This window comes from Schistocerca serialis, chromosome 11, assembly GCF_023864345.2.
Source record: "Schistocerca serialis cubense isolate TAMUIC-IGC-003099 chromosome 11, iqSchSeri2.2, whole genome shotgun sequence".
Lineage (NCBI taxonomy): Eukaryota > Metazoa > Arthropoda > Insecta > Orthoptera > Acrididae > Schistocerca > Schistocerca serialis.
This window is the reverse complement of record NC_064648.1, coordinates 178,214,893-178,236,065: the sequence shown is the minus strand read 5'-3', so window position 1 is coordinate 178,236,065 and position 21,173 is coordinate 178,214,893. Positions and strand designations below refer to the sequence as shown.

At 47.2% G+C, this 21,173-nt stretch overlaps 1 protein-coding gene across 1 annotated transcript in view; it reads left to right on the top strand.

Annotated features, from left to right (window-relative positions):
• LOC126427231 (basement membrane-specific heparan sulfate proteoglycan core protein) overlaps positions 1-21,173 on the top strand; it is a 792,772-nt gene that overhangs the window by 316,091 nt on the left and 455,508 nt on the right. Inside the window, exon 9 of the mRNA XM_050089468.1 lies at positions 17,335-17,454. Within this exon, the coding sequence (XP_049945425.1) occupies positions 17,335-17,454 (120 nt within the window). The remainder of the gene's footprint in view (positions 1-17,334; positions 17,455-21,173) is intronic.

Genomic DNA, 21,173 nt, shown 5'->3' with positions numbered 1-21,173 from the left:
TCAGAACGTGTCCTACCAACCGATCCCTTCTTCTTGTCAAGTTGTGCCACAAACTCCTCCTCTCCCCAATCCTATTCAATACCTCCTCATTAGTTATCTGATCTACCCACCTAATCTTCAACATTCTTCTGTAGCACCACATTTCGAAAGCTTCTATTCTCTTCTTGTCCAAACTATTTATCGTCCACGTTTCACTTCCATACATTGTTACACTCCATACAAATACTTTCAGAAACGACTTCCTGACACTTAAATCTATACTCGATGTAAACTAATTTCTCTTCTTCAGAAACGCTTTCCTTGCCATTGCCAGTCTACATTTTATATCCTCTCTACTTCGACCATCATCAGTTATTTTGCTCCCCAAATAGCAAAACTCCTGTACTACTTTAAGTGTCTCATTTCCTAATCTAATTCCCTGAGCATCACCCAACTTAATTCGACTACATTCCATCATCCTCGTTTTATTTTGTTGATGTACATCTTATATCGTCCTTTCAAGACGCTATCCATTCCATTCAACTGCTCTTCCAACTCCTTTGTTGTCTCTGACAGAATTACAATGTCATCGGCGAACCTCAAAGTTTTTACTTCTTCTCCATGAATTTTAATACCTACTCCGAATTTTTCTTTTGTTTCCTGACTGCTTGCTCAATATACAGATTGAACAACATCGGGGATAGGCTACAACCCTGTCTCAATCCCTTCCCAACCACTGCTTCCCTTTCATGTCCCTCGACTCTTATAACTGCCATCTGGTTTCTGTACATATTGTAAATAGCCTTTCGCTCCCTGTATTTTACCCCTGCCACCTTCAGAATTTGAAGGAGAGTATTCCAGTGAACATTGTCAAAAGCTTTCTCTAAGTCTACAAATGATAGAAACGTAGGTTTGCCTTTCCTTACTCTATCTTCTAAGGTAGGGTCAGTATTGCCTCGCGTGTTCCGATATTTCTACGGAATCCAAACTGATCTTCCCCGGGGTCGGCTTCTACTAGTTTTTCCATTCGTCTGTAAACAATTCGCGTTAGTGATATGAAACTGGATTGAACAAGAGTAGAAAGATTGAGGAAACACTGTTTTGCTTTCTTGTTCTGTGTGGTGTTTTTATTTTGTACGATATTAACCTTCGCTGAAGTAATCGCGTTTAAGGAGTTTCGCAGTGCAGCAAAAAGTTGGCAGAACTGCCGGGCGCGCTCCTCCAGCCAATCGCAAGGCTGCTCGTGCAGGCGATACCCAATTAGCGGCCGCAGTCTCGGCAGGGGGGCTTTAAAACCCGGCCAGTGTACCTGAATTTCGCCCAGGGGGCTAATTTAAATCTCGCCGCGAAGCCGGGTCGCGTCGCAAGTTTATCTCTCGCGTGCAGCCTCTTCCAGGGCCGCCAAATTTCTCCCCAGAGGGCAGCAGCAGCGGCGGCGGCGGCCCCGGTTGACGGTAGCTTGCTGCGCATGCGCGCGCCGCCGCGCCGGGTCAAACGGGGCAAAACAGCTGAGGAGCGCCCGCTAGATGGTTGTGTTGTAAGGAGGGGTTTGCTTTTGCTTGCAGCAGTGGCGGCGGTTGCGAAGGGGGATGGGGCAGAAGTTCTCGGGTGTTCTGGAGGTTGCGGCGTAGGCAGGAGCAAAGCGATAATTAAACCGCCGGGCCCGCCTTAATGGCCGAGTAACACAATAGGGCCGCGGCGGCGCATCTCTCGCCGGTGCGGCGCGTTAACGTGGCGTAACTGAGCCACGCAAACATCGCGGGAGGTAAAGTGGGCGGGTAACCGTGGGCGTATCACATCGGTTCTGAAAAGCGGCGGGTTTTAGATGACGACGCGGAAACGTCTACGTCTACATTCGCAATTAACAAACCGGCTGTGGAGTACGTGGCAGAGGGTACTTCTCAATGTGCCGGTCATTGGATTAGGGCGTCTTCCGACTCCATTCACGTATGGAATGACTGCTTAAACGCCTGTGTCAGCGCTGCAATTAGTTCCATTTTGTGTTCACGGTCCGTACGGCAGTTACACGTAGAGGGAATATTTCTAAATTCCTCACTTGACCCTGTCTTCAGGAGTCTGCCACTTTGCCACTTCTATTTCTGTACGATCTCCGTGACACCCTCCCACGGATTAAACAAACCTGTGACCATTCGTGCTGCCCTTTTCAGTATACGTTCAATACACCCTGTTAGCCCTACTTGGCAATGGCCGCACACGTCTGAGCGGTACTCTAGGATGGGTCGCACAATTTACTTGTTGGCAGTCTTTTTATGAGACTGATTGCTTTTCCCCACAGCTTCTGTCAATAAACCGAAGTCTGCCAACTGTTTTATCCACGATTTAGCCTATGTTATCCGTTTCATATCCCTTAAATTGTTAGACACACCCAGTTATTTCCACGGATCAGTTATGATTGCAACAGCGAATTACTGATATTGGAGTCATAGTACATTTTTCCATTTTGTGACGAGCATAACTTTACGTTTCTGTAGATTTGAACCAACTTGCCAGTCTTACTCAAAATCTGTGCAGCTCTTTTCATACAGTACCTGTTAAGAGACAGCTGCATCAAAGGTCAGTAGGAAAAGAGGTACTGGCGAAAGTAAAGCTGTGAGTGCGACTTGTGAGTTTTTACCATTCGCGCTTCCTTCCAGTACTAAAGTTGTGATCCCTTAATCTCTCAGAATATGGCCTATCAACCGATCCCTTCTTCTAGTCAAGTTCTGCCACAAATTCTCCCCAATTCTACTCAGTACCTCCCCATTAGTTATGTGATCTACCCATCTAATTTTCAGCATTCTTCTGTAGGACCACATTTCGAAAGCTTCTATTCTCTTCTCGTCCAAACTATCTATCGTCGATGTTTCACATCCATGCATGGCTACAGTCCATACAAATACTTTCAGAAACGACTTCCTGATACTCAAATCTATACTCGAAGTAACAAATTTCTCTTATTGAGAAACGCTTTCCTTACCATTGCCAGTCTACATTTTACATCCTCTCTACTTCGACCACAATCAGTTATTTTGCTCCCCAAATAGTAAAACTCCTTTACTACTTTAAGCGTCTCATTTCCTAATCTAATTCCCTCAGCATCACCTGCTTTAATTCGACTACACTCCATTATCCTCGTTTTGCTCTTGTTGATGTTCATCTTATATCCTCCTTTCATCGAACCTACTGTCAACAAATGTAGCAACACAACTGTGAATTGCTTCGATGTCTTACTTCAATCCGACCTGGTGCTGATCCCAAACGCTCGAGCGGTATTGAAGAATAGGCTACACCAGTGTCTTATATGCGGTGTCCTTTACAGGTGAACCACTCTTTCCTAAAACTCTCCCCCTAAACCAAAGTGCCGGCGGGGGTGGCCGAGCGGTTCTAGGCGCTACAGTCTGGAACCACACGACTGCTACGGTCGCAGGTTCGAATCCTGCCTCGGGCATGAATGTGTGTGATGTCCTTGGGTTAGTTAGGTTCAAGTAGTTCTAAATTCTACGGGACTCATGACCTCAGCAGTTAAGTCCCATAGTGCTCAGATCCATTTTGAACCTAAACCAAAGTCGACCATTCGCCTTTCCTACCACTGTCCTTACAGAGTCATACCATCGACTTGCAACGTTACGCTGAGTTATTTAAACGACTTGACTGTATCAAGCAGCACATTATTAGTACCCACCCTGAGGGTGCCACAAACTCGTCCTCTTTGTACTAAAGTTGAAGAAATTGTGGAATCTGTGATTTGCGTTCGGAAACGTCGCCCGATTCGACCGTACGAAACAAACTGAAAAGTTCGGACCTCTTCGGTCGGCGTCGGTCGTCGGCGAATTTTCCCGATGTCGGTCTCACTGAGACCACAGCGTCGCTCAGTTGAGAGGTGGGGAGAAGTCACGGGTGTACGTACCACCTCTGTGTGGAGCGTGCCCAGCAGATAAAGCAGTGCGTGGTGCTCAGAACAAGCTACTTCATTTTGCTTCACGGATAAAAAATGGTTTTGGCGGTTAAAGTGACGCAACTGCCCAGTATAAATGCCCTGAACTCCGGTCCTCATTGTCTCGCACGCTGGGCTACTGACGATTCCGTCTGATCAGTCGTAAAGATATCTCCACTGCGTGGCGCCTCGGCGACTGCCAAAGAGCGCCGACCGAAGAAAAACCTACAGGGCGCGCTTCTCAGACAGCACGTTGATGACATATACACACACACACACACACACACACATTTCGTAACTTTTTTCTCTTTTTTGTTTTTGCCAGAATACTTGACCGGGCCGTGGCCGTCTAGGTATGAAAGACGACCAAGTTCTCGTCACACGGACCGCGGAAGACTTCGCTTCTCTCTCATTCTCTCTCTCTCTGCCGTGGGCAGCAGCCGAAGCATCAACACGCCTGCAGTAGCAACGGTTAGGCAAGGCAGAAAGGCGGCCGGGGGAACGTTTTTAAAGGGTTTTAACATCGCGTCGGCAGTGCCGGCTGTTGTGTGAGAACACAAGAGCACGTGGATATCCTAACTTTTGTCACTTTGCTAACTCATTGGTTACTTTCCTGTGAATGGCGTTAAAGAGAATGTGGGTGCGGCAGTCTGAAATACGTGGCACCAACACCTACGGCATCATGCTGCATCGCCCCTCTACACTCGTTCAAACTCGACATCAGGGGCGCGAGGACACTTTCTGTTGTGCATGTTTTAAGCAGCTTTTGCGCACGCGCGACTGGCGTGACGTAATTGCGGGCGAAATACGTACGGATTTGGTAAACGACGTGAACGGATCACGGCGTACACTGCTAACCCTTAACACTCACACTGCTAGTTTACGTCAGTGCCACCAGGTGATAGCACTCTGTGGCGAACTTGTATGTTCGCTTGGCATAAATCCCGCTTGGCGGATATACTAAATAGTGATTCAATAAATCAGGACTCAGCAGGACCAGCAATACCTCTGAGGATGTCCAACGTAGTATCGGACGAAGAGTTCCATGGACCACGGCCATATAACCCGGAATAATTATCAACAAAGTAAAATTATCCAGAATGAGATTTTCACTCTGCAGCGGAGTGTGCGCTGATATGAAACTTCCTGGCAGATTAAAACTGTGTGTCCGACCGAGACTCGAACTCGGGACCTTTGCCTTTCGCGGGCAAGTGCTCTACCAACTGAGCTACCGAAGCACGACTCACGCCCGGTACTCACAGCTTTACTTCTGCCAGTATCTCGTCTCCTACCTTCCAAACTTTACAGAAGCTCTCCTGCGAACTTTGCAGAACTAGCACTCCTGGAAGAAAGGATATTCCGGAGACATGGCTTAGCTGCTGTAAAGTTTGGAAGGTAGGAGAAGAGGTACTGGCAGAAGTAAAGCTGTGAGTACCGGGCGTGAGTCGTGCTTGGGTAGCTCGGTTGGTAGAGCACTTGCCCGCGAAAGGCAAAGGTCCCGAGTTCGAGTCTCGGTCGGGCACACACTTATAATCTGCCAGGAAGTTTCAAAGTAAAATTATGTTCTACAATTTCAAAATAATATAAAAGAAAAATACCGGCACTCGATATTGCCATTTTGACATCGATTTATCTGCGCAGAAGGGTCGCCGATATACGTCGATATATTTCTGGGAAAATAGCGTTATATCGATACTTTATAGGCAGTACTACTGCACAGGACAGAGGCCGAGACCAAACTCGCGGTTGTTGCTATGACAGCCGTCTTGAAAACCATCAGCTGTCAGTCCCACTTTTATTTTGATCCCGGTGTAGATAACGCTTCCCTGAGGAGACACACCCTTTTAGCTTGGACTGTGTCCGGCACTAGCCGTCCACTGTAACGGAGCAGGTTGTATCAGTTCTACCAGAAGCTTGGTAACGCAGCTGGTTCGTCGCGAAATGTCACCGCCGGGGACCGGCTCCGTTCTGTTTTGTCGGTGGGGCGGCTGCGTCTGCTCACGTCGCCCTCTGTTTGCCTTTCACACACACACAGACACACACATAGACACGGTGAGTGACAACGCCTTGAATTGCCTGGCAGCCGGGCCCCGCCCCACGTGTTTCGGCCGCGGGCTATTTTCGTTTCTGATGCAACTGCCCATCTTCAGGAACGGGGAGTGCCAGCACTTTGCGCGTGTCAACCTTCACTCCGTCCCTTCCTCCAACCCGTCCACACACACACGCAGTCTTGCCGTTCCGTCTGAGTCGCTGTTGTTACGCAGAAGCTATTCGCAAACATTCGTGCTACCGCCCCCTTTATCTTACGAAAAGAGAAAATACATAAATGCAACAAATGAAGCAGGCGAGAGCGTAATACACACGTCTCAACACTGAATTGACGGAAAAGTGAAAAATGGCTAAGTAGGAGTGGCTGTTGGACAAATGAAAGGCTTTACAAGTCTACATGACAGGGGATAGATATAGGTGGTCGACAGAAATATCGAGAGAGAGAGAGAGAGAGAGAGAGAGAGAGAGAGAGAGAGAAAGAAAAAAGAAAAACAACAAATTACGAGAGTCATTCAGTAATTAAAGAGACAAATTGGGGTGGGGAAAAAATGGTTAGTGGGGCAAGTTTGGTTTTTTTATGGCTTTGAGTTGGTATGACTAAGATGAGCCCTGATCAGCTCTTGTGTCAACATTGTTTTGTTTATAACCTGAAAAATACATTTCAAGATCGCGAGTCTGCTTGAAACGTCCACATTAGTTGAACCACGTTCTGTTATTCGTTTTTTACTTGCTGAAAGCGAGACACCAGTGAATAGAATGTCTAAAGTTTATGGTGAAGGTCGTACGAATCGTGCAAATTTTTAGAAGTGGGTAGAGCAGTTCAAAAATGGTCGCGACTCAGTGACTGACGAACACCTTCTGGCCGACGAGTTGCAGTTTCAACTCCCTCACTTGAAAGTCGAATTGATGATATTATTTGTGCCGACCGCCGTGTGACTGTGGAAATGATTGTTGATAAGGTTGAAATTGGTACCGGTACAGTTCGTAACATTATGTGTAACAAGGTTAAAATCAAAACGGCTCACATGGCCTGAGCAGTATGGGACTTAACTGCTGAGATTATCAGTCCCCTAGAACTTAGAACTACTTAAACCTAACTACCCTAAGGACATCACGCACATCCATGCCCCAGGCAGGATTCGAACCTGCGACCGTAGCGGTCGCGCAGTTCCAGACTGAAGCGCCTAGAACCGCTCGGCCACTCTGGCCTGCGAAAAGTGTTTTACTACGTTATTTGTGGAAAATACTTGTTATAGTTAACATGTGCATCATAACACCGAACCGTGATGCGGACAATGAAAGTGCCTGCTACACGAAAACATGACAAGCTACCTGTAGTAATTGACACACAAGTGATCCAGAAAATTCATGCACACCAAATGTAAAGAATAAATAAAAACGAAAACCTACTGATGATGGCACAGTGGTGCCGAAACACGTTTGGGTACTGAGAGAAAACGATGTTTTCCATAACTGGCGGACCTCACATCCAACAATTTTAACTGCAAACAGGGCCAATAGAAGGAGCTGCAAATCAGAATGAAGTCAGTTACGATTGCATTGGGCACGGGACAATCGGGATTATACTGTCGCTCAACGGAATCGTCTCGGTCCTTCGCCTGGCCTAACAACTGCGTCACACACTTGTTGTCTTATAGAGGCGTTGCCAACCGCAGCGCCGTCTTCTGCCTGTTTACATATCTTCGTATTTGAATAAGCACACCTATACCAGTTTCATGGCGCTTCAGCGTATATGAATACAGTGGCAGACACGATCGCGAACTCGTTTACAAACGCCATGCCCTCAATTGGTAAATGGGGAAGTCCCCCACGAGCTAGACAGCGAACAGGGCTGCCAACTGTGGCGAGGCAAAGTCCGCAGAAGGCACTGGTGCGGACGTCGGCCAAAACGGAAACGGGCAATGTGAGTGGACTCCTACACAGTGGTGTCCCGGCGTCCTGCTCGAGATGAGGTCTCGGCGCGCGAAGTGTGTGTAATGTGTGTGGCGGCCCCCTTGGCAGGCGCTCACACATGTGGCAGCCGCCAATTACGGGCCATTCGCTTATCTGCGCGCTCCAAATTGCGCAGCGCCCGCGGCGGCGCCGTCGACGGCCAGATTGGTGGCGCCAGGGCTGGCCGACCGGTCTTCGGTGCCCAAACTGGGAGCGGCGCGGCGTCCCGGTCGTGACGGGATGATCACCAGCCTGGCAAGCGCCGCTCCCGCAGGCGTAACTGGCAGAGAGGATGATGGCCGACATCGCAGGCTCTGCGTGCGAAGCAGGAGGCGTGACCCGGGCGCTCGGGACCGCAGCAGCAGGGGTCAGCGACTCCGGAGCAGGCTGCTGCAGTTTCTCATCTCGTTTGTCCGTCACGATATCAACTCGCAATCCTCTGGGCGGGGTCGGTAAACCCCAGTCGCGCTCTGAGCGAAATACACTATGTGATCAAAATTCCAATCCCAAAGAAAGCAGGTGTTGACAGATGTGAAAATTACCGAACTATCAGTTTAATAAGTCACAGCTGCAAAATACTAACGTGAATTCTCTACAGACGAATGGAAAAACTGGTAGAAGCCGACCTCGGGGAAGATCAGTTAGGATTCCGTAGAAATATTGGAACACGTGAGGCAATACTGACCTTATGGTTTATCTTAGAAAATCGATTAAGGAAAGGCAAACCTACGTTTCTAGCATTTGTAAACTTGGACAAAGCTTTTGACAATGTTGACTGGAATACTCTCTTTCACATTCTGAAGCTGTCAGGGGTAAAATACAGGGAGCGAAAGGCTATTTACAATTTGTACAGAAACCAGATGGCAGTTATAAGAGTCGAGGGGCACGAAAGGGAAGCAGTGGTTGGGAAGGGAGTGAGACAGGGTTGTAGCCTCTCCGCGATGTTATTCAATCTGTATATTTAGCAACCAGTAAAGGAAACAAAAGAAAAGTTCGGACTAGGTATTAAAACCCATGGAGAAGAAATAAAAACTTTGAGGTTCGCCGACGACGTTGTAATTCTGTCAGAGACAGCAAAGGAGTTGGAAGAGCAGTTGAATGGAATGGATAGCGTCTTGAAAGGACGATATAAGATGAACATCAACAAAAGCAAAGCGAGGATAATGGAATGTAGTCGAATTAAGTCGTGTGATGCTGAGGGAATTAGATTAGGAAATGAGACACTTAAAGTAGTAAAGGAGTTTTGCTATTTGGGGAGCAAAATGACTGATGATGGTCGAAGTAGAGAGGATATAAAATGTAGACTGGCAATGGCAAGGAAAGCGTTTCTGAAGAAGGGAAATTTGTTAACATCGAGTATACATTTAAGTGTCAGGAACTCGTTCCTGAAAGTATTTGTATGGAGTGTAACAATGTATGGAAGTGAAACGTGGACGGTAAATAGTTTGGACAACAAGAGAATAGAAGCTTCCGAAATGTGGCGCTACTGAAGATTGCTGAAGATGAGATGGGTAGATCACGTAACTAATGAGAAGGTATTGAATAGAATTGGAGAGAAGAGGAGTTTGTGGCACAACTTGACTAGAAGAAGGGATCGGTTGGTAGGACATGTTGTGAGGCATCAAGGGATCACCAATTTAGTATTGGAGGACAGCGTGAAGGGTAAAAATCGTAGAGGGAGACCGAGAGATGAATACACTAAACAGATTCAGAAGGATGTGGGCTGCAGTAATTACTGGGAGATGAAGCAGCTTGCACAGGATAGAGTAGCGTGGCGAGCTGCATCAAACCAGTCTCACGACTGAAGACCACAGCAACAACAACGATCGAAAGTATCCGGACACCTACGTTTTTTAATGTTAGGTGCATTGTTCTGCCACCTACTGCCAGGTACTCCATCTCAGCGACCTCAGTAGTCATTAGACATCGTGAGAGAGCAGAATGGGGCGCTCCGAGGATCTCACGGACTTCGAACGAGGTCAGGTGATTGGGTGTCAGTTGTGTCATACGTCTCAACGCGAGATTTCCACACTCCTAAACATCCCTAGGTCCACTGTTTCCCAAGCGATAGTGAAGTGGAAACGTGAAGGGACACGTACAGCACAAAAGCGTACAGGCCGACCTCGTCTGTTGACTGACAGAGACCGCCGACAGTTGAAGAGGGTCGTAATGTGTAACAGGCAGACATCTATCCACACCATCACACAGGAGTTCCAAACTGCATCAGGATCCACTGCAAGTACTATGACAGTCTTGAGATGAGAAAACTTGCATTTCACGTTGGTGCGGCCGCTCATAAGCCACACATCACGCCGGTAAATGCCGAACGACGCCTCGCTTGGTGTAAGGATCGTAAACATTGGACGATTGAACAGTGGAAAAACGTTGTGTGGAATGACAAATCACGGTACGCAATGTGGCGATCCGATGGCAGGGTGTGGGTATGGCGAATGCCCGGTGAACGTCATCTGCCAGTGTGTGTAGCGCCGACAGCAAAATTCGGAGGCGGTGGTGTTATGGTGTGGTCGTGTTTTTCATGGAGGGGGCTTGCACCCCTTGTTGTTTTGCGTGGCACTATCACAGCACAGGCGTACATTGATGTTTTAAGCACCTTGCTTCAAAATGGTTCAAGAGGCTCTGAGCACTATGGGACTTAACAACTGTGGTCATCAGTCCCCTAGAACTTAGAACTGTTTAAACCTAAATAACCTAAGGACATCACACACATCCATGCCCGAGGCAGGATTCGAACCTGCGACCGTAGCGGTCACGCGGTTCCAGACTGAAGCGCCTAGAACCGCACGGCCAACCGGCTGGGTTCTTGGTTCCACCTGCTGAAGAGCAATTCAGGGATGGCGATTGCACCCTTCAACATGTTCGAGCACGGCCTGTGGTGGAATGGTTACACGACAATAAAATCCCTGTAACGGACTAGCCTGCACAGAGTCCTGATCTGAATCCTATAGAATAGCTTTGGGATGTTTTGGAACGCCGACTTCGTGCCAGGCCCCACCGACCGACATCGATACCTCTCCTCAGTGCAGCACTCCGTGAAGAATGGGCTGCCATTCCCCGAGAAACCTTCCGGCACCTGATTGAACGTATGCCTGCGAGAGTGGAAGCTGTCATCGAGGATGAGCGTAGGCCATCATATTGAATTCCAGCATTAGCGATGGATGGCGCCACGGACTTGTAGGCCATTTTCAGCCAGGTGTCCGGATATTTTTGACCACATAGTGTACGTGATCGTATGGTGAGAACCAAAGTGTTTGGTAATTGGAGGGGCAGCGTATCGAACTTTATACCGCATACAAGGAAAGTGGAAGAACATCATCCGCTAAGTCATAACGCGGGCGAACGTGTCTGTTGACTGATAGTGACGGACGATAAGTATGACAACACAAAGGCAGCTTCAGAAGGAGGGAATTGCAGGGCGTTCCGTGCTGGAGTTCCAAAACCACTCACCTGTGACGCAAATGCCTGTAACAGGCGATCCACAAAACTTGGCCTACGGAGCAATGGAAGAAAGTCATTTGGTCGGAAGAGTCTTGCTTCACCCCTCGGACAGCCAGTCTTCGTTTGTCACGCACAGTTTCGTTGACACTTCTGAGACGAGCGTCGACGGTAGATATCGAAGGGCGCCCTGAACGAGTGTCACTTTAACTTTCGTCCGGCCATATTTAAACCGTGTAAACCATTCGTAACATCGAGCACGGCTTAAGCACTCACCACTGCAGGCTTCCTGCATCATTTGGTGTCTCTCTGTAAAGGTTTTCTTGAGTTTTGCACAACATTTAATGCAGTTACGTCCATTAGGAAGCAAAATTGTACTGAACGCGAGTGTAATGGTATATGAAATTAAGCCTGCACAAAATATTTATTTTTCATTTTGAGCCTGACACACAGAAATTCTGTGACTACTTGCGTCTGTCTTCCCAGCCTACGACTTAGGTGTAAAGCAAGAGCTCGTGTCTTCGGTACGAGCAGTTTATGATACTATAGCATTTATTTGTCCAGCAGTTTTAGCGCCTCCTCCTACATCGCCTTCTACATCGGGCACTGGCGAGTTCTTCGTAACCCAAGGTATTGTTTTGTCGTGTAGAGACCTTCTTTCCTCTGGCTTGACAAGTTCTTCTCCAAGGCTTTCTAGTCGGTGTTTGTTGCATTTGTCTGTGCAATATTTTTTTTACGTTTTCTGCTCCATGTTGGTGTTCCTGTTCTCACCAGAGCGCAAAAGAGAGAGAGAGAGAGAGAGAGAGAGAGAGAGAGAGAGAGAGAGAGAGAGAGAATTCCCACTTACTATTCCTCCTTATGTTTCTGTAATTTGCATCTCGCGCTGCCCGCATTTTGCACCCCGTCTGTGTTGGTAGCACTGCTTTAGCTGCACATTCTTATTTGTTTATCTCTTTTTTTTTACGTTTATTGTAATTTCTTTTCCAGCTTGTGTCTCAGTGATGCTGTGCGAATATTTTTCTTTTGTATATAACTGCAGCATTATTTTCGCCTGTGTGTTTTTTGTTTTTGTAAATATTTCTATTTAGCAGTTCGCATTTGCGCATTTTGTGTCTATTTTCTATTTTTGCACATTTCCTGTATATATTCTACTTGTGATGTTGCTGTTGCGGCTTTCTTTATGTACCAATTTCTCGTAGACCATGTTGTGCATGTATATAGATTTCAACCGTAGTAAACGTGTAGTTCATGTTTCCTGGTGTTGGTCTAACTATTATATTACTACTCCTTCAGGCAAGGTATCTAAACTGATGTAGCCTAGCGTAGTAACAGCCGATGTTAATAGGGGAAATCCTAATTTTGTAACCGACATACCTGCGACACACCTAATTCTTGTACCAAATTATGCCAAGTCTAATATGTACAGCAAACAGGTTGGGATCCCTCATATATACTTTCTAATGGTTATGACATTCCGAAAAAAGACCGCTGTCTGTAACATAGTCAAACTTTACAATTATCGCTGTTGACACATTGTTAATGGTATCCCCTTGCCGTGTAAATATATGCTTCTCTGTGTGATCTAATATCTTTGCTGTGGAGAAGTAATACTCGACTAGAATCTCTGTTTCAAATCAGTTCTTTCACATGAAGTAGAAAGTATTTTTTTGTACTCTTGTCACTGGAGTTCGCCGATCGACTCTATAATGTCATTTCGGCCATACTAGGGAGTCATAAAACTGACACTTCCTCCTTAAACTATTCATTTCTCTTCTACCAACCCCATATAATTTGCGTACCAGAGATCTAAGTATTACTCGCCGAAAATCGAATTGTGTAGTGAGGCTTCTCCATGTCCAGAAAGAACTGTGATCTGGTATCTACCTTCTCCAACATAAAATTCGCTCATTTAATTCACATTATGTTGGTTTTAAATAGTCACAGTGAGGGGTTTAGATGGTAGTACATCGATATTTCACCAATGCTGCACACATTCACTCCATAGTCGCGTGTATACTGTCCTGTCGTAGTTGCCAATAACAGTTCTTCTACAAAACGGCACTGCAGTCACGGATACAAGCTAATTCTGATATAAAAACGCACATCTACCGTCAGGGTTGGTGTTATTCATAAATGTCACACTAGTAGAAAGTTGCTGAGTGCTCCTTAGAGACAACAGGTTTTATCTTTCTTCATTCTGGCTGGTTCGATGTGGCCCACCACGAATTCCTCTCTCGCGCCAACCTCTTCATCTCAGAGTACCACTTGCAACCTACGTCCTCGATTATTTGTTGGATTTATTTCAATCTCTGTCTTCCCACTCATTTTTTACCCTCTAAGCTCTTAACAGATTCCTATAATCCTGCCCCTTCTTCTACTCAGTGTTTTCCATATACTCATTTCTTCGCCCATTCTGTGGGGGACCTCCTCATCTCTTACTTTCAGTCCAACTAATTTTCAGCATACTTCTATAGTACCACATCTCAGTCTCTGCAATTCTGTTCTTTTCTGGTTTCACTGCCATATGATGCTGTGCTACAGACAAACATTCACAGAAATTTCTTCGTCAGATAAAGGCCAATGTTTGCAACAAGAAGATTTCTCTTGTCCAGTCTGCTTTTCATGTCGTCCTTCCTTCGTCCATCACGTGTTATTTAGTTTCAAACATAGTGAATTCCTTATCTTTGTCTACTTCATGATCGTCAGTTTTCATATTAAGTTTGTCACTAATTTCATTTCTACTACTCCTCATTTCTTCCATCTTCTTTCGGTTACTCTCAATCCATAATGTGCACTCATTGGACTGTTCATTCCTTTCAAGAGGTCCTTACCTTCACTGACGATAGCAATGTCACCAGCGAATGTTATTACTGACATCCTTTCACCCTGCATTTTAATCACCGTCCTGAAACTTATTTTGTATTTTTGCCATTGCTTCTTCGATGTGTAACAGGAGCGAAAGACGACATCCTTGTCTTATACGAATTCTGATGCATAGTACACTCTGCTAATACTGTGAGATCTGAGTGGGCCTACTATACTGATAATGCAAACACACCGCCTCAAAATATGTCCAGTAGTATTGCATGGGATGTGTACACAGATGTGACTTCCCTATAACCACTCACAAAAGACACATTTTCGTACGCTAAGCAAGATCAGTGCCTCCTTACCCCCTTTTTCCCTTAAATTCACCACCCAGCACGACAACCTAGAATCGCCTTGCCCACTGCTGTCCATATAGAGAACAGCCAGACTGTGCATGGAGGCACTGCTTTCATTAGATTGCTGACAGCTTTAATCCGCGTGCCAGAGTGAGACTCGAATACAGGACTTTACATTTCACGGTCAATGGGAGGGAAGAAATGCTGACAGATGAAAGATTTTAGTTGGGCAATGAGCCATACATGAATGGCTCAGATAGGTAGAACTCCTCCTGGGTCCCCCGAGTCCAGTAATCACACGTAGTTTGAATCTCCCATAAAGTGTAGTTATGTACGTCAATAAGTTTCTTTGCAATGCCTAAAATCAAAGTCGGTACAACATGTGTCTATTTCCTGCAAATATAAGCTGTAGATCTTCATATCCCACCATATTCGAACTCTTCAGATAGCGCTGAATTTTTAAAGCTCAGACGGGATTCTTGTGTTCGTTGATTCCCCCCCCCCCCCCCCCCCCCCTTTTTCTGCGCCGTCCACTAACCTTTATGACCTTATCACGAAATTGTTCTGTAGTAGTCAAATAAGAACCACTCACGGTCCGTAGCAGTAAACTGATGTCGATGCTCACCATTAGTTCAGGTAAAGTGGTAGTACATATATACAGTTAGACCTGCACCAGGAGCTGTGTATGTGTTTCTTCTGTGGAACTTGGTTTGTGTATACGCTATTAAATGTAGATGCTTCACAACTGCCAACATTAAAACACAAATTTCAAAAAAACAGTGCAGCCCAAAATGGTATTCAACCTGAGATGTCGTAGAAGCACGTTCCAGACATTGTCAATGAGGAAATAAGCGGACAAGTGGGTGGACTATCATATTTCTAAAATTGTTGACTTGTGTAATTTATATAGCAGCAGGGGAAAAAGCTGTAAGTTTAGACTAAGGGAAAAGAGGATTCATCATCTGCACAGATCACCTAATGAGTAGTCGTGAAGGATTCGGAGAGATCTGGGTCGTAGAGACAGAACTTAATAATATAATATAGTTGAGTGTCTTAAGGAGAAGTAGACACAGAGGTAAATGATTTATCAGAGAGCAGCAAACTGGTGTGAAGACTCAACTACTGACCTACTGTGCTAACTTTAGCATACAAAATAGAATATGGCATTAGGTTCGCCATTCTTGTCACATACTACTGAGCATTCAGTCTCCTTTCAGCAGTTACCAAATGAGTCTTGTTTTCATATCCAGCAGTCTCCCACACCATGATTTCAAGAGTCAGAGAAGTATGGATCTCGAGACTCGCTGCTTCGGATGTCCTTTCGCCAGGTCACCTACCGGTATGTGGGCATCAGTTTGGCTGCCACAGAGAGAAACGGACTCACCACCACTGGAACCCATTCAGTGCCCCAACTGACTCTCCCTATGGACTGTGTTGTCTGTGGTAAGATGTCCGCGTTATATGACATTTAGCACTCCAGATCTCAACCCAGCTTCCAGCAATCTGGTCCCGACAGTTTGTGATGGCACCATTTCTGTAACTTCTGCCCGATTACAGCTGTTGTCACCCATATATTCTTCAGAAGCAGCTGAGCAATCCTATGATCTTTTCGTGATGTAATCCTTCTGGAACGACCTGTGCTTATTCTACCCGTCACACTGTTGCACCGAGTGCATCGCATCGGCACTCCAGCATTACTTATTCAGTAGTCATTTCTCTAGAGCCAGTCTGGTGGTATGACCGTCTCATGTTCCTCATTTCAATGATCCGCTCTTTCTCAAAGTCTGCCTACACATACCCGACGTCTGGATATGCTGTGTTGTGATCTCCATATGAAAAGTTGCAATAATGTTACATACAACAACAGCCACCGTGTACTCACAACAATCTTCATCTGCAGGAATTCCTCTTTTCTCTGCTGAGAATATGCTCATATAGATATCAAATTTTGATCAACATATCCCACTGCAGAATCAGTTTGTTAGCATTTTTTCCAAGTGTTAATTGTGTAAGGCTTTCCATTTCTGACATGCACTTCCCCAAGTGATATCCAGTAGTGGGGTCTAAGCCCCTGGTTGTCCAAATTCGTATAACCGATTTGCCTCCAGTGGAAGCGCTTCAGGGCTACCAGTCGAGATGGGTGCCCAGGAACACAGGTGGGCAAACAGATGATGCAGTCAGACTCTACCTTATACTGTGCTAGCTAAGCACACGCAGGTGGGGGGGGGGGGGGTTGGGGGGCACTAACGCGTGTGATGGGGGCTGCCACACAGGTAGCCAGCCTGCAGATGAACAGATGGTGGGGGTGGGGGGATGCCTGGGGGGTGAACTTGCCCCATGTCACAATGCTGGAAAAGCCTGCAATAGGAGAACTCCACGGGGCAGGTCGTAGAGTAAAGGCCCCCCATACATAGGCAGACAAGTAGGCTGACACCTCTGGCGAGTGGGTCTTCTCTGACCCATTCGCCTGTGTGCGGCTGGTGGACTCACGGTCGAGTTCACTGTCTGAGTGCATCAGTTGGACTGGTGAACCTCTGTCTGCCGGTCCACACCCTGTCAGTGCAGCCAGTTAGGGTCTGTCAAGCAGTCACCATAGCCCACACACAGATGGGTCAGGGAGCAGGTCAGTGAGTTAGTCGGCCCACCGGCCGGTCTGTGAATGGACGGCTTTAGACATCCAGCGCTGTGTCGTTAATGTTGGCAGTTGCAGAGTGGCCTAGTGTTGTGTGGAGTAGAGCTGTGTTTGTGGTTGTGTTGTGTTTGTGTTGGTGTTTGTGTAACGCCCATTTGTGGCCCGTGCAGCGCCCCCTGAGGACGGCTTCCGCTGTGACGACGGCACCGTGATCGAGTACTTCAAGCGCTGTGACTATGTAGACCACTGTAGTAATGGAGAGGACGAGAGGGGCTGCGGAGAACCGACAGGTGAGGAAAAGCGCAACCGTACCGCCCCGTGCCACAGATACGGGCCTCGCACTGTGGTGAGCCAATCTTGGGGGAGGGGTCTCTTGTGGTGTCCTTCATTACCCCCACTTTGAGCCAACCATTGGTGTGGTGAGAGGTTTACTATACTTTCCAGCTCAGATAGCATATTTGCTTCAGTTGCAATTGGTAGCTATCGATAGTGGGAGTTGGTAGTTCCAATAATCCAGATGAATCAGACTGATGTGCCTAAGTGAGTCATTAGCAATCAAAAGAAAATGGGGTAAAAGAGGATGCCAGATGCTGTAATGTAATTAAGGTAAGCATACCAGCCAAAATATTAGTCACCACCTTAAAATAACATTCTGGACTCTATGAATAACTATAGGCGTTGCAGAAACCGTATTATCACCCATCACTGATTTATGTCACGGCACTGAAGTGGTGCGGACATGCCAGTCAGTTGTACTGAATCGACAGAAGTAAAAGGGGTACACATGGCAGAATGGTGGAAATGAACTAAACTAAACTAAACTCTGTCCAAACAGGCTTTGGAAGGCCCAACAGTACCAACCCCCGCCTTGTCATACTCAGCCCAAAGGCGTCACTGGATGCGAATATGGAGGGTCATGTGGTCAGCACACCGCTCTCCAGTTTACGAGACCGGAGCCGCTACTCCTCAGTCAAGTAGCTCCTCAGTTTGCCTCACAAGGGCTGAGTGCACCCCGCTTTCCGACAGCGCCCGGCAGACCCAATGGTCACCCATCCAAGTGCTAGCCCAGCCCGAGAGCGGTTAACTACGGATATCTGACGGGAACCGCTTTTACCACTGTGGCAAGGCCGTTGGAATTGTGGAAAAGAGCCATCGCACTTGTGCATGCTGTGACCACACTGTGAACGTAGTTCTGCAATTTGTTGACGTATCAGTGCAGACTGACAACGTGTCTACAAGGAATGGTCCACACTACTCGCAGTCATGTAACACGTCCTGAGAACAGTGGTCGTAAAAAGAGTCTAAGCGGCAAGGACCGGAGACGAGAGTCACACCGAGTGGTTGCAGGAATTGCTGCTGTCAGTGAATGCAGGATCATCTCAACCAATATCCAAGAGAAAAGCATGAAATGAAATATGTGTGTGTGTGTGAATTTCTAAGGGACCAAACTGCTGAAGTGATCGGTCCCTAGATGTACACACTATTTAAGCTAAATTACGCTAAGGACAACACACACATCTATGCCCGAGAGAGGATTCGAACCTCTGGCGGGAGGGGCCGCACAATCCGTGACATGGGGCCTCTAACCGTGGGACCACGAAATGAACTTTTGGAGGCCAGTAGCTCGTGAAAGGCCATCTCTCACAGCGCCATATAAAGCCGCACATCTCCAGTGGGCCAAACAGCACAGGAACTGAACAGTAGCTGACTGGGGTGCATGTAATTTGGACCCACGGGTCGCCATTTCTGGAAAGTGCGGGAGATGTAGTTGAGACAGGAGGTGTTTCTGGGATGTTTTGCTGGTGTTTTTCGTATAACAGCTTGGGCCCACTCCAGGATACCGTGAACGTGAACATAGAGTTCCACAGTCTGATCCCAGACAGACCAACCTGGCCCGATTGACCCTTGTCTGCTGATGGAACCACTGGATGCAGTATGGAGGGCCATGTGGGCAGTCGTTGTTGGATTTCTCGACCTCGGAGCCGCTGCTAGCTGTCACCAGGCCGGGTGCACCCCTACAGTCGTCCCACCGAGGAGAAATCGAACCCAGGTCCCCTGCACGTCAGTCGGCAGCGCTGACCACTCAGCCATGGAGGCGGTCACCGTGATCCAAGACAACATTGTCGGTACCCAGACGTGCCTTTTCTTCTACATCTTCATGAGTATATATATGAAGACAGTAACTGTTCTCGAATGAACGGAATACTGTTGATGACCGTGCAGCTTTTCCCTGCAATAAATGATCACTAACTGAAACCCTCAGCTGCCGACAGGTGCTGTTGATATACCTCGATGTGGACAGCTGAAAATGTGTGCCCCGACCGGGACTCGAACCCGGGATCTGCTGCTTATATGGCAGACGCTCTATCCATCTGAGCCACCGAGGACACAGATGAATAGCGCGACTGCAGGGACTTATCCCATGCACGCTTCCCGCGAGACTCACATTCCCAACTGTCCACAATTCTACATATGTAATGTACCTTATAGACATTTGCCCATTCACTCATTACTCGCGCACGCTTTGGCGATTCCCGGGTTCGAGTCCCGTTCGGGGCACACATTTTCAGCTGTCCACATCGAGGTATATCAACAGCACCTGTCGGCAGCTGAGGGTTTCATTTCAGTTAGTCATCATTTATCTTCATGAGTGTTCTGTGGACACTGCAGCATCCAATATGACAACAGTCATGTTAACTGGGCTTGTATACACACACATTCTGGTTCATAAACTCTTAACCTGTTGTACCTCCAGTGACTCAGGAAGTCGCCTGATCGTAATTCCGTAGAAAATGTTTGGAACGACTCGGGAATAGCAATCAACTTCCCGATAAAATTGGTAAGGCTTTCGTGCCCACTAGCTGACAAACTGCCTGTCGGATTCTGCCTGAGGTTCTTCAGCCTATGCTTTTTTCTGACCTTTCGCCAGCACGAGAGGATGGTATTGCCACAGCTTCGGCCTTCATTTCTGGTGCTGGACTGAAATCGATCTCGCTGCCGCAGATTTACTGACGCGCCGGCGTCCAAGGGCTTTTTCGCGGTTATCTACGCTACTGTTCTCTCCTTGCTGCCTGCAACGAACTTTCGCCACAGCACGGGAATCCGAGATCCGTTCACCCTTGGAGCTTTCTTGTTTCCTGTTGAAGCTATTCTCATTTTTGTGTATTTCTGTGGACAAGCACATGGGATACCTTTCCGCTACAACAAGAACTCCCGTGTCCGCAAATTTCACCAGGTGGCGGTCTCAACAGTGCGTTCTCCGCGACGGCCGATGTCTCTACCTGCCCCAACCCGCAATGCCCCTCATGTTCGGTGATCCTGGTGTTGATTGATCGTCCGCTCATTCCAACACCAGAATCACTGAACATAACCGGCCTTTGACGTCGGGGCAGCTGGTGAAATCGCAAGCGCATTGTGAGGCCGAGCACATCGTAAAATTCGCTGACACGGAAGTTCTTGCTGTGGAGAAGAGCTATCAAACCCGCTTTTTCCAGAGAAGCTATAGAAATACACAAACATGACAATAGCTTCGACAAGAACGAAGAAATCCTCAAGGTCAACGGATTCAGGATTCACGTGCTCCAGCAAACGACTGTTGGAAGTAGCAAGGGGAGAACCGCACCGGTTATGACTACGGAAGAGCCCTTGGAGGTTGGTATCCCGGATACATATAGTGTGCAGTAGCGAGCTCGAGTCCAGCAATGGAGGGTGAAGCTTTGACAACGCCAGCCACTCGCGTCGTCGAAACGCCAGAAAAATCATTAAACAAACGTCGGTCGAAGAACCCGAGACAGAAGACAGCACGCGTTTTGTCAGCTTCCGGATAGTGTGGTCGCTACAGGAGATCTAATCATCAACTAGTAGCTTCGGATGGCTGAAGTCTGCAGACTGAAGAAATTTGTGGACTCTCTACCTCCCTGAATTGGGCCATAATCAAGGCTAAAGGGGGCGATGTACCCTGCTTGGCTGACTAATATTTTGTATGGATGGCTTTCAGAGGAAACTGTCA